The sequence below is a fragment of the Sinocyclocheilus anshuiensis genome, unplaced genomic scaffold (genome assembly GCF_001515605.1).
Source record: "Sinocyclocheilus anshuiensis isolate Anshui unplaced genomic scaffold, SAMN03320099.WGS_v1.1 scaffold373, whole genome shotgun sequence".
In the NCBI taxonomy this organism is placed as follows: domain Eukaryota; kingdom Metazoa; phylum Chordata; class Actinopteri; order Cypriniformes; family Cyprinidae; genus Sinocyclocheilus; species Sinocyclocheilus anshuiensis.
In genome coordinates, this window is record NW_015537962.1 from 1424882 (window position 1) to 1438812 (window position 13931).

General features: G+C 35.3%; 2 protein-coding genes across 5 annotated transcripts in view; one reads left to right on the plus strand and one right to left on the minus strand.

The window, feature by feature from the left end:
• Positions 1-11865, plus strand: part of LOC107667379 (cyclin-G-associated kinase-like) — a 52918-nt gene extending 41053 nt beyond the window's left edge. For 2 of the 4 annotated variants that reach the window (XM_016459062.1, XM_016459053.1), the window contains exons 22-29: positions 1974-2399; positions 3925-4059; positions 4235-4375; positions 5333-5419; positions 5500-5760; positions 8310-8458; positions 8563-8739; positions 9934-11865. In XM_016459062.1, coding sequence (XP_016314548.1) covers positions 1974-2399; positions 3925-4059; positions 4235-4375; positions 5333-5419; positions 5500-5760; positions 8310-8458; positions 8563-8739; positions 9934-10035 — 1478 coding nt within the window. In that variant the 3' untranslated portion in view covers positions 10036-11865. Of the gene's footprint in view, positions 1-1973; positions 2400-3924; positions 4060-4201; positions 4376-5332; positions 5420-5499; positions 5761-8309; positions 8459-8562; positions 8740-9933 lie in introns of all 4 variants that reach the window. The other 2 variants (XM_016459036.1, XM_016459047.1) reach the window with 1 other exon arrangement.
• Positions 11755-13931, minus strand: part of LOC107667542 (UDP-glucuronosyltransferase 2A1-like) — an 8825-nt gene continuing 6648 nt past the window's right edge. The window contains exon 6 of the mRNA XM_016459227.1: positions 11755-11768. Within this exon, the coding sequence (XP_016314713.1) occupies positions 11755-11768 (14 nt within the window). The remainder of the gene's footprint in view (positions 11769-13931) is intronic.

The following is a 13931-nucleotide window of genomic DNA, read 5'->3' on the forward strand; positions in this document are numbered from 1 at the left end:
TTCAAGCAACAAGCTTTTAAAATCTTGATTTCAAAATCCAGCATTTAAAAAAAAAAAAAAACCCTGGCGCCTAAAGGGTTAACAAATGCAGTTAATTAATATTAACAAATGGAACCTTATTGTAAAGTTTTACCGTTAGTTGTCTCTGCACATTAAAGGTGAAGTGTGTAGCTTTTCATAATATTAAAATATTTCCTTTTTTAGTTTGTTTAATGAATAATTTTAATTTTACAGGGCTTAACAGTGCATTTAACTCGCATTTGTGACTAACTATAGATGTGTGTGAACTGTACCATGTATTTAGGAGCATGTGTGCAAATAAAAAAAAAAAGTCTTAAATTAAAATTTAAGGTCATAAAAAGTCTTAAGTATCTTAAAAATACAAAAACAAAAGTCTTAATTATCATTTTAGATGGTCTTAAATTCGGGGCTTGAAAGCAGAAATTTTGATACAGCTTCATGTGATTATCAAACTTCAAATGCTGTGATTTAATAAAAAAATTTGAGTGCTGCACATTTCAATGTCAAAATAGACTATTTGAAAAAGCAACTTGAATTAGCAAAGACATTTCAAAATAGGAGTCCCGGCCTATTTCTGGCTTGTTTATAATTTAAAGTCCCACAATTTGCGAACATTTTACTGGTTAGTATTGGTATTTTGGTGTACAATAAACTATCTAACATTTGATTCAATGTTTAAGATATAAATAATTACATTATTTTAAATAAATGCAGTTTAAAGCCAAAATATTTAAAAAACTAGTATACTTTCTGTGTAATATATATATATTAGGGCTGTCAAAAAAAATTTGAATTTCGAATATTCGTCAAATTTAAAATAAAAATCCACATTCGAATGCAAAAACGTAGCATTTGAATTTTAGGTGTGTGTCAGGCAGCCTTATCAGTGGCGCACGAGATGCGATGACGATGTAAGTGTCGCTGCATTATAATGTTTTTGTTAACCTATCCAGTTGAAGCCACTAGATGTGGTGCTGCTGCGTTGTTCATTAAAAAGATAGCGGAAAAAGAGAACATCAATGCGGAGAAGATCTTGTTTACATCAAAACTGAAACCAAGCCGTTCACACAGAACACATATTTCGCGCATTTTATAGAGGGACATCTGTCACCGTTGCACTCGCATCTCGCACAAAGGAGCCGCATGTTTAGAAAGCCATGTTAATGCAAGTTTAACTTTGAAAAAAACATATATCAAGACTTTATGGTGGGTTTTTTCCCCCCATCCCACTGCATCTCATGTTTTTCAATGAAAAATGTACTCTGTGTGATTGGCTTTCCGCCCTTTGTATTAAACTATGCATACATACATGATGCTGTTTTGTTTATAGTTGTTAAAGCAACTTAATTAATTATAATTGGTTTATAAACATTATTTTAAACATTATGCACTTTTTTCACAGATGTTGTTATCTTATGCTTTGAATAAACGTGCATTAGTAATATTTTGCTCGATGCGCCCTCTTGTGGCCTCAGGAGAGAATCCAAAAGCTTTTCTTCACCCTAACTGAAATTGTGCATTTTAAAATGATTTGAATTTTGATAATATTTAAGTACAAAATTCGAATTTAGTTTTTCAGCCATTTTGACAGCCTTAATATATATATATATATATATATATATCTTGTAAATGTTTCTTCATAACCCTTTAATAAGGAAAATGTAATTATTTGGTAAATTTTCATTGTACTTCTGAAATTCTTTATGCACAACATAATTTTTCAAATTAGGGGCACATGTGCTCCTTGGGGAAAAAAAGTAAGCATTAAATCCTGTTTTCTGAATTGTTTGGCACATTTTGTTCCTCAATGGCATTTATTACATAGAAAGTCATTTTATGTCATTTGTATATGTGGACCATCAACTTTTTGCCAACCAAAGCATTTCTTTCTTTAGCCTTTATTATATTTTCTGCACTTAAATTAGCTGTACTGTATTATGGTGTGTTTACAGATGGCAGTCGGCAGTTCGAACATTCTGACAGCCAATTGGAGGACCAGGATGATTTGAGTGGCGGATCGGAGGAGGAGTCAGTGTCTTACTCCGCCCCCGTTGATGGGACTCTGTCACGTGACATCAGCGAACCACTCTTCGAGGCAGACTTCACAACCACGCCACCTGACCCTCAGCCCAACACAGAGGACCTACTCGGCCTGAACTCTGACCCCTGTCCCCCAGCCGCCGCCACTCAGCCGGGTCTTGCTAATGAGACGGGTTTGAAAAGTTCTGCCAGTAACAGCGATTTACTGAACGACCTGTTCGCCCCTACACCCAATGCTGTGCCTTCAGCTAATGCAGAAGACCTGATGGGAGAAGGTACAGGAGAAGATCTGTTCTTCTCCAGCACATCCAGCCAACCGGCACCAGACACTAATAAAGGTAAGAGAGACTGTGTGCATGAATGTTTAAATAAACATTCAGTAACAAAAAGCTGGTCACCAAAAGTTTGCATTAAGCATTATGCCTTAGAGCAACCCATTTGACCCCATATTATTCCAGTGGGACCATCTTTGTACTTTGTTACTGCTGCTTGCATTGAATAAAATGACATCAAATGAAATGCATATAGATAAAGATAAAAGTCAAAAATCTAAAATTAATATTTTGGGTTAAGAAAATGAAGAATGTTTTAAGAACAATATGATTTTTGCATTTACATGATTTTTATCTGAAATTCTCATCATATGTATATAATAACATCCAAGTGAAAGATAATAACACCAACATGAAAAAAATAAAAAAACAGAATCACCAAGTTGGAAAAAGGATCACCCCCCTCCTAAAAATGACTTGTAAACTCAATCAGGTGTAGCTAATCACCTTCTCAATGGCACACAAAGCCAGTTGACTTTCAAAAGAAAAGAGCTTTCATGGAGCATTTCAGTCCTTGGTAGTGCAACTGAAACAAACAATCAACTATGGGTGGAAAGGCACTGTCAAAAGATCTCCGGGATAAAGTTGTGGACATGCACAAGTCAGGAGATGAATAAAAAAAAAATCCAAAGGCTTTATCAATGCCTAGAAGCACAGAGAAGTCTATTATTTAGAAGTGGAAGGTATTTGGTACAACACAGACCCTCCCTGGATCAGGATGTCCTCCACACTGGATGAAAGAACTGGAGGAAACTGGTCAGAGAGGCAACCAAGAGGCCGACAGCAACTCTGAAGCAGCTGCAGGAATTTATGACAAAGAGTGGTCATTGCTCTGCCAGAAAGTTGTCAATGGGAAGAAGGTTTACCTTCCAACATGACAATGACCCAAAGCACACATGAAAACTGAGCACACAGTGGTTGAAGGAGAAAAAGGTGAATGTGCTTGCATGGCCTCGTCAGAGTCCAGACTTAAACCCCACTGAAAATCTGTGGAATGATTGAAGACCAGACCACAAACACTCACCATCAGATTTAACTGAACTTGAGCAGTTCTGCAAAGAAGAGTGGGCAAATGTTGTAAAGTCTAGATGTGCAAAGTTAGTAGAGACAAATCCCAACAGATTAAAGGCTGTAATTAAAGCAAAAGGTGGTTTAACGAAATACTGACACAAGCGCATTATCCTTTTTCCAAATTATATGATTGTTTTGTTTTTTTTCTCACATGTTGGTGTTATCTTTCACTTGGATGTTATAAGTTGCACTGAGTAAATACAGCAGATAAAACAAAAACTGTGTCCGTCTTCATTTCAGGCTGCAAAGCAACAAAATGTGATTATTTTAAAGGGGGGTGATTCTTTTGTATACCCACATATATTCTCTTCTTTTCTGTTCTTTTAATGTTGGGGTAAAATATCACCTGGACATGTTGTTTGTAAATGTATTTGTTTGTTTGATATATTATTATTATTATTATTATTATTTTACATTTTAAGGATGTATTTTCTAAATTATACTGACTTTCTTTCTGTAGACTTCTTTGACCCCTTCGGTGTGGGGTCAGCCTCTGCAGGGTCCGATCTGTTTGGCGACCTCCTGGGGTCAGACAATGCTAGTAGTGGGTTCAAAGCTCCGCCTCCTGCATCCAACTCCAGCCTCTTTAACCTTAGTGAGTTCCGCTCTGATTTACATATAATTCAAACCATTGGAATACTTAATAACATGTTATTCGGTATAAAAATAATCGCCTTATTTAAAATGGACACAAAAATTGTGGTTATTGAGAGGGAAGTTCTGTGCTGTTTTCAAAGCAAACTTCGGGGTGTCTGAAAATGTTTTGCCAGATAAGTTATCAAGCGAGACTCCGAAGATGACATCATCAGCGAGTCAGCCTGATCTGTTAGGTGGCTGGGAAAACTGGACCACAGGAGGAACCAGCACGACTAGTAACATGACCACTGCTGCCAGCAAACCTACTATGAGTGGTAATCAATCAGTCATTCATTCAGATAACCAAAACAGTTACTTTGTTTAGGTCTAGTCTAATTTATTATTAGTTAATGCATTAATTAAGATTAAATAACATGGAGCAATATATTTTGGTTGCACTTAATTTGAAGGTGTCGTTGATACAGTATAAATATATAATTATAAAGTAAAATTTATTAACAACGTACTTAGGATTTGGGCTTACAGTTTATTTTACAGTACGTACACTTACCTGTACTTACAATGTACGCACATAAGAAAGTATTGGATAATATAAGGTAATTACATGGGTTAGGGTTAGGTTTAAGGGTAGGTTCAGGGTTAGTACCTAGTTAATACCCAGTTATTGTAATTTCTATAACAAGTACATAGTATGTACATGCGGAACAGGACTGTAAAATAAAGCTCCTGGGTTTGGTTTAAGGTTAGTTTCTTGTAATTATGTGTAATTTACTGTTAGTACTATAGTAAGAACATGCAACATAACAAGGAAAAAATAATGAATTACCTATATTTTTACAGCATTTATTAATCTTTGTTAATGTTAGTTAATAAAAATATCCATGTTAGTTCACAGCTGTTATTGAAGTATCATTGAGATAGTCATAGTTACTATTATTATTTTGAAATAGTTGATATTTTTGTTTTCTGTTTCATTTTGAAATGTATTAGTAAATGCTGAGACTACCATTAACTAAGGTTAATAGATGATTTTGTTCATTGTTAGTTCATGTTAACAAATGTACTTAACTAATGTTACCAATTGAAACCTTATTGTAAAGTGTTAACGTTGAGTTTAACCATTACTCTGGTCATACAATCAAACATTTCCTAAGTTTACTAGCCAGTCAGATTTCTTGTTTAATCATTAGACTGCTCACAATCCAGTTGCAGCAGCCCATAAAGCATTTAAAACGTTTCTTTTGTAACCCATTGACTTTGTGTTTGTGCAGCCTCAGGAGTCTCATCTTTCTCCAAAGCCAAATCTCAAAGCTTTGACCCCTTCGCAGACCTGGGTAACCTGGGCTCAACACTGCCTGGTATGTTTGTGTTTACTCTTTACCAGACTGCTTTCTCACATATCACGCGTATCATGTAACTAACACTGATTTGTGTTCAGGTTCGGCCAGTACTGGTTTCTCTGGCTCAGGTTTAAAAATGGCGCCCTCTGCAGGAGGCCCTAAGAACTCAGGTCAGCAGTGGCAGCAGGTTCCTCGGCCCTCTTCTGGCCCCAGTAAACCCTGGATGCCTCCAAGCTCAGCGCCCAGAACGCAAACCCAGCGCTCCAAACCCACCACCCAACCAGCTAAACCAAACTACAAGCCCAGCTTCAGTGTGATCAGTGGACGAGAAGAGAGGTGGATCCGTGGGCCAGGCTTTGGTACGCTTTCACCAGTTTCAGAACAAATGCGCATGAAAATTGGGGAAAAAAACAAACATATATACTGTATATACATACATACATACATACATACAGGCACGTTTCCTCCAAGGAGCCAGTGCCTCCTCAACAAATTGGCTGAGAATTTTTTTTTTTCCAAAAAAAACCCCCCACAAATATTAATGGGAAGATTAATTAAAAAGCAAGTAAACAACTCACCCACTTAGATATCAGTGCTTTGTCATGTCAAAATCAAACCTGAAAGGACTTGAAAAGACAATCTGTGAGGGTTTTTTTAGTGAGCAGTCGGTTTGGTGAAATTTGGGACATCTCCATGTCTGTGACCATCATGACACCTACAGCGTTTAATGAGCTTTGATGACTAATGATCCAAAAATAAGATGACTTTTAAACAGAACAGCTTAAGCAGAACAGCTTGCAACTTGTAGTTATTATTTTGGAATGAATGTAAAACTGCTTAAAGGCATGATGAAAAATTTACTTGGTTTTAACAAATAGAGCATTATGTTGTTAAAGTAAAAATACAAAATAGAATAATTGTTTTTTTTGTTTTTTGATAGCGCAAGTAGGGCTGGGCGATAAAACGATAATAATCGCAATATAATTTTCCTCGATAAAACTATAACAAGAGTTCGTTAAATGTTCGATATAATGTTTATGCGCCAAAAACAGAACAAAACAGCGCTACTCATTCGAGCCGCGCCACACGGAGCATTTATCTGCTCGACTCAAAGATCAAACTGCAGCACAAGCTCACTAGAGCAGATGTTCACTCGCTGATGAGTCTGTCACTCGACAATAAACAGCGCTGTGAGATCCAGTGTGAAGCGCTTGAATTCAGAGAAGAACACAAATGACTCTGTGATTTAAACTAGTTTAAAGGCAGATGAAACAGCGCTGACAAACAGGCTTTAAATCTACAAATCGCCACTGATTTCCATGGATTTACTGTAGGAACACTAACTGCACCATGGTATTGTGGCAGAAATGTGGGATATTCATATATTTTATTTTATTATATTATAGTAGTTGAATTGTATTATATTATTATTGTAGACATGTATTAAATGTATTCAAGGAGTAATGTAATATAATTACAGTATTTTTTTGTGATTAAGCTAAGCGTTGTGCAATTATACTGAATGTATTTAGACTACTGTTTTTCATACAAATACCCAGAAATAGGCTTGTCGCGATAGACGGTGCTGACGGTGATACCGGTGTTAAGCCACAACACCACTTGCGTCACTTGCCCACCACGTCATCGACCCCCACCGTCGTTTTGATTTTTTAGAGTAATAAAAATCATTTAGTACATTAAAAGAACAGACACTACAATTAAAAACTGAACGCGGCTGCTCAATGCAGCGTGCCGAACGACAGTCGCATCACAGATCAGATTTAATTTCTCCAGTGAGGAGAGTGAGTCGAGCTGACTGACAAGAAGAGTGGGGTGAGACAGACAAGACGATCGCAGATGATTTAGTTTCGAAACGAAATGCAAAAGCGCCTGTTTGGCAATATTTTGGATTTTGAAAAGCCTGTTGACTTTTGCCGTTTATCTAAGGTGATTTTGGAATTATTTTTTTTTTAAACATTCGTTTCTTATTTAATTGGTTTCACATTGTTGTGTATTTAAACTTTATTTGTTATTTTATATTAGGCATAGCCTGCCCTATAGCATGGTGTATTTTTATTTGTTTTGTTAATAAAAGTTCTATGTTTTATATATACGCTAAAGTGAGTTTGATGTTGTATTTTGTTGTTGCATTCAAGCAATGGATGCCTAACTACCACTAATTCTAAAGTGAAAGTAAAATGCGCACAGTGCTTTTAAGCTATTTAAAAGTGAAGGAAAGCGAGGAAAAGAGGGAAAATTCAAACGAACAATTGCTTTACTCCGAATTGCCACTATTTGAAAGTGAAAGTAAAATGCGCACGCTGCTTTTACAAGCTATTTAAAAGCGAAGGAAAGCGAGGAAAAGAGGGAACGCCCCGCCCCCGCGGTGATACCGGTATTACCGGTGTTGTCACACGTCGATTAACCGGTGGGAAAATTTCCTCACCGTCACAACCCTACCCAGAAACAATATAGATTCAATTTTTCCATGGTACTGAGGTGCTGTATGTGTGGTTTTAACTGTGATCTCATGATCTAAATGTATGCTACTATGAAAAACCAATGGTTAATTTTAGTGAAACTCAGAAATTAAAACATTTAGTAAAGAATAATTACATTTCACCATAAAAAAATGACGTTGTTACAATTTTTACAGATGTTACTGTTTTTGATAATGAACATAAATTTACATCTGCATCATTACATAATTTATCGAGAACATTTTTTGGCTATATTGCCCAGCCCTAAGTGTAAGCAATGTTTATTTACCTGGAGAACATCACTGGTTTCAAATATCTGATTGTCAGTATTAAAGCTTTAAAATAGTGTATCTCTTATCAAGATTAAGTCAGCCTCTCTGGTGACTAAATGCAATAATTATCACGGCCTGTTTGTTTGTGTTCTTTAGGTCCAAAGCCCAAAGTGAAAGAAGATGACTTTGAGGATCTTCTATCCACACAAGGTTTTGGCTCCAAAACTGACAAGAAGATGCCCAGAACTATTGCTGAGATGAGGAAGCAGGAGCTGTCTAGAGACATGGACCCTCTCAAACTTCAGGTATGACTGTTTAACACAATTTAAGTTTTTTTTTTTTTCCTCTCAAGAACATACTTGCATGTAGATGTGCTTTGGGCTTGATGATGCTGTTGTTTGTATGTTAGATCTTAGATTGGATCGAGGGGAAGGAGAGGAACATCAGAGCGCTGCTCTCCACGCTGCACACGGTCCTGTGGGAGGGAGAGACCCGCTGGAGACCCGTCACCATGGCAGATCTGGTCACACCTGACCAGGTGAAGAAGGTCTACAGGAAGGCTGTGCTTGTTGTGCACCCAGACAAGGTTTGATTTACATTCACATATTTACAACTTGTATAAACCATTTTTGTAACCGTAAATCGATATGTTCTAAAGTCAACATGAATTCAAAATTGGCCCTCAAGTATTATTGCACAGTTTGTCTGTGCACATTATGCGTTTAATCTTTTCATCACAATGCAAAAATCTGGCCTCTAAAATGATTTTTTTTCTGCTGAAACAACTGAAATACAAACTTTATCAGATAAAACAACTTTATTGTTTTATTTGTTGTTTGTTTATAATTTGTTTTTTTATTTTTATAGTTTTCTTTTTATTTCAAGAAAATAATGATTAAAGCACAATGTTAGTTATAATTAATATGTTAATCAATATATTAAATATTAATTGAAACAATATATGAATAAATATGGATACAAAATTATAGACGATGTTAATAAAATGACAATTTTATTGTATGTATGTGTTTGTTTATTATGTTTTTGTCATTGATGTTTATTATTTTGTTTATTTGGTTTTTATTTATTTTGTAATTATTTATTGTTTGTTTTAATTTCATGTGATTTGGAGGGGGTAATTTTTTTATATTCAAGAAAATATTTATTTTTTATTTTTTATATATTAAGCAATTGATGAATTATTAATGAAAACAATATATGAATAAATATTATGAATACAAATATTGATTGACAGCATTAAATATTAATGTTTATAAAATAAAACGTATTGTATGTATTTATTTATTTTGTTAATTAATATTAATTTATTTGTTTAATATTTAATTGTTTATTTATTATTTATGATTTATTTGTAAATTATTGTTTTCATTTAATTTCAAACAATGGGGGGGGAATATATTTATTCATTTTTTTTATGATATTAATCAATATATTAATTATTAATAACAAAATAAAAAACGATATATAAATAAATATGGTTACAAATTTATTGGTAGTAATACAAATATGAATTCATATTATTTGTCATAAAAAGCAGCTTTGTCATTTTTGAAGGTCCAAAAAAATAATTTGTTTAATGTGCATGGATGCACTATAAATCCCATAGCATAAATTAAGAAAACAAATATGGTCAGTTCTGATTTCATTCTGACTTTTTATTCAGCGCTAAAGAATTACATTCTGATTACACACTGTTGGTGTGACTCTCATCTTTGTATCCAGGAACTATGGAGAAATAACTTTTTTTCTGGTCTTCCAGGCTACAGGTCAACCATACGAGCAGTATGCTAAAATGATCTTCATGGAGCTGAGCGATGCCTGGTCTGAGTTTGAGAACCAAGGAGCCAAAGCCCTGTTCTGAGTGTGCTCAGTGAGCGTCTGCCAGGAGCGGCGGGCCCCCTACAGGCAGCCTGAGGCACAGTGCTCTCTCCATACACACAGCTCTGAGAGAGAGATCAGTCAAGAGGAAGAAAACAGACCTCTTTCTGCTTGAGGACCTGAACTATGATGCGCTCTTCTAAAGAGTGAAACCTGTGGCTCTGGATTTCTCCTCCTTCAAAAGGGGAACGTGCCAGCATCCTTTTGCCATTTGTAGATGATTAAAAACCATGCGCGCGCACACACACACAAACACCGGAGACTACAGTCTGTGTCTTGCACTTCAAAAGAGCTCCAAAACAGATGGTTTCTGGGACGAAGACAAAATGATTATCGCTGATTTTTTTTCCTTGTCTTTCTATGCATCACACTTTTTTCACTTTTTGTTTTTCAATCAGCGTGGCTTGTCAATTACTGATGTAAATAATGACTCGACGTGTGTGTGTGTGTGTGTGTTTGAGGGTGGATCATGTTCATATAAAGCTGAAGCAGAGGTTTTGACTTCTGTGCTCCACGATGTGAAGGCTTTTCATCACTTTCACTTCAGTTTTATCATGTTTTCACTGATCTCTAATGTTAATTCTTTCTAGGCACCTCGTGGGAAGGTGTATTTGTGGGTTCGATTTCTGCAGTCCAAAGTGTATTTCAGTGGCTGAAAGCAAACTTAACATCAACAAAAAGTGTGAGCTTTCCATATATTTTTTTTATCTAAAGGACCAATCAGAAATGTCTGTATTATTTATTGTTTTGAAAGCTGTACATGGCTAATCGATGGATATAAAAAGGACTAAAATAACAAATTTATTGCAAACGGTGGAACAAGCAAGCTAAGCATTTTGCAAAACTAAAATCATTCCAAAGCATCTACTAATATGAATGTGCTTTTTAAGATTATTGCTGGAATGTAAATCTTTTTTTTTATTATTATTCTTGTACCATTATCATATTTTCCACAATATTCTATTTGATGTTTCCATAATCTCTTAATAATGACACTAGAAAGTTTGCACCGGTCCCTCAGGACATCAGGCCGAATTCAGTGTCCAATTGAAAAAAAAGAAAAATGTCTGATACAACTTAATAGACAATGAAGTGAGGGTGGAAATGAATGTTGTTTTTATATATAGACCTAATAGACCTAAATCAAGGACTGGATGAAAATGCTGATTCGTAAAGACTTGGCAAGTCGAGTTCTGTAACCTGCTGTATTTCTGCGATTATTCATATATGATGCTTAAGGGCGATACGGTCGGACTAAACAAAACCAAAGCCTTCATATGTGTTACTGGTTTCTGAGAGGTCATCCATTAGTTTAGAGCGAAAACGTTTGCTGTTAAAGGGACTGAGGGGCTGGTTCAGATTGTCATTTCACCGTTTTGAGTGATTTTTGAAGTGTTTTGGCTTATTCACCCTCCACCAAAGCCATAAACGATCATAAATGTTTCATCCTGGAATGTGGCACTGGTGTTCAAAAATGTTCGTGGTGGTTTAATTAGTGAATAAGTTGAATGGGCTCTGATTGAAATTAATGACTGAATTTAGTCTAGAAATATATTGCCAATTTCTGTGAATATATACTTATCTTCCCCAAGAACTGAACAATGCTGCTGCATTTTGGTGGAGCGTGAATATCTTTTAATAAGACACATTTTCTCTCTTTTAGCCCACTCAGCTTTCCTTCGGATGTCAAACTAGTGTTTTTTCACCAGCTGTCTCCTGCGATGGAGAACAAAATCATAACACCACGGTCTTAAAGATATTTTTGTCATGTTTTCTTTTCTCAGATTTTGACCAATAAACCCTAATCATGGTTTGGGTTTAGACTGTCTCTTTTATTGCAATTTATTTTATTATTATTAGTCATTAGTACAGCTGCATTTTAGTGCCACGTTGAAAGAAAGAAAGAAGGATAATACATTGAGAATAATCAAAATGAGGAGAATAAAATCTAATTAGTTTGTCACCTAATGATGAGTAAAATAAGTCAAATTCCTGTAAGAGAATTTAGGTCTGCAAGTATGGCGATACCTACTGTATTTTCTTTAAAGTAAAGTGGAATATTTGTCATTCAGATGACATGAGTTCTATTTGAAATCGCATACTGCCATACTACTAATACATTTTTGCAGTATGCAGAGCTGGTCAGATTACTTACAAATTGTAGACCGTTACTGATTCCAAATTACATGACAAAAATTGTAGTCAGTAACTTAATCCATTACATTACACATTTTAGGTAATCTAATCAGACTACTTTTTGATTACTTTTGACCGTTTAAATAGGATAATCTTGTACCATATTGATATTAAAATACAAAGAGTAAGAAAATCTATTGCATTCGTTGTAATTAACAACATGACGTTCATTGAGCATTACATTGTCAAGGTTTCCCAAACGGGTTCATGAGTTTAATGGAAAGCTAATAATTATTTAAATTATAAAAAATTAAAATAAAATAAAAAAATCAAACTCTTACAAAAAAAATGAAATATTTTGTTTACCTGCATGCCATGTGGCCATTAACCAACGTCAGAGAACCATGAACATGCAAATGTGATAAATAATTAAAATATTTGTTTTAAAATCTCAAGGGTACTTCAAGTAAATATATTAGATGAAAGCGGTTCAGATGACAAAAAAGTTTGGGAATGCCTGCTTTACATGTAAATAAGAAATAATGTGAATTTGTGCATTTTAATGTGTTTGAAAGACAAAAGCCTTTCAAAGACATAAGTGATAATTCAAATAAAAATGAACATGTTCATCAGTAGTTGATGCAGTGTTGAAACACTTCTTAAACCTGAACTGATTTTTGTAAATCCAGAGGTCAAATGCTGTGTAGCGTTCTGATTAATGACTGATCTCTGTGTGAATGTCCACAAAACTGCAAGACTTTCTGAGTGTATATAAGCATTTAAAAGACAAAAAAAGAGGAATTAGGGAGAATCAATAAGTTATGAATTATTTATTGCGTGAATATGTAAGCATGTCATCAATAAAAAAGTAACTGTTGTCTGATTATGAGTATTTTAAAATGTAATTTAATCTAATTACAAGTACTTAATTTTTGGGATCAGATTACATGTAATCCGATACTATACCCAGCTCTAGCAGTACGGTGAACAGCATGCAAGTTCTCTATATTTCTATACCTATTTACTGAAGTCGATCCGTTAAATCGTTTGCTATGCATTTTCAAAAGCATGCAGTATGCTTATTAGTGGTCTCAGTTTCACGCAGCTTCGCACATCAGTTGCGTCAGAATGCACAGATCTGTGACATCATCATTGACCACAAGGCTTTTATTATGCAACTAGGAACATTTCCGAAGCTTTAAAGACTTAAAGGGGTCATATGATGCGATTTAAATTTTTCCTTTCTCTTTGGAGTGTTACAAGCTCTTGGTGCATAAAGAAGATCTGTAAAGTTGCAAAGACTAAAGTCTCAAATCCAAAGAGATATTCTTTATAAAAGTTAAGAGTCAAAGAAAGAAGGCGCAACTTTTATTCTCGCTGTAGTATTGTTGTTGCCGCCGCCGCCATGTCATGAAGGCGCTGTGTTTCGTTGTGAAAGCGAAACTACTTTGTTTGGTCTTCCAAAAGAGGACACGACTAGAAATCAGTGGTTAAGTTGTATTTACAACACTGTTCCAGAACAGTTCAACCCAAATATTCAGAGACAGTATAAGTCATTATAATCCATAATTATGTCCCCACTGGATGCAACAAATGCCTCGTTTATAATGGGTTTTCATTTTTATGAATCGTCGCACCGGCCGGACAGTGCATCACAATATGGTAAGGGGCGTAACATTTCCGTCTCCCGCTTGAGGTATTCGGCCAATCACAACACACTGGATAGCTGGCCAATCAGAGCAC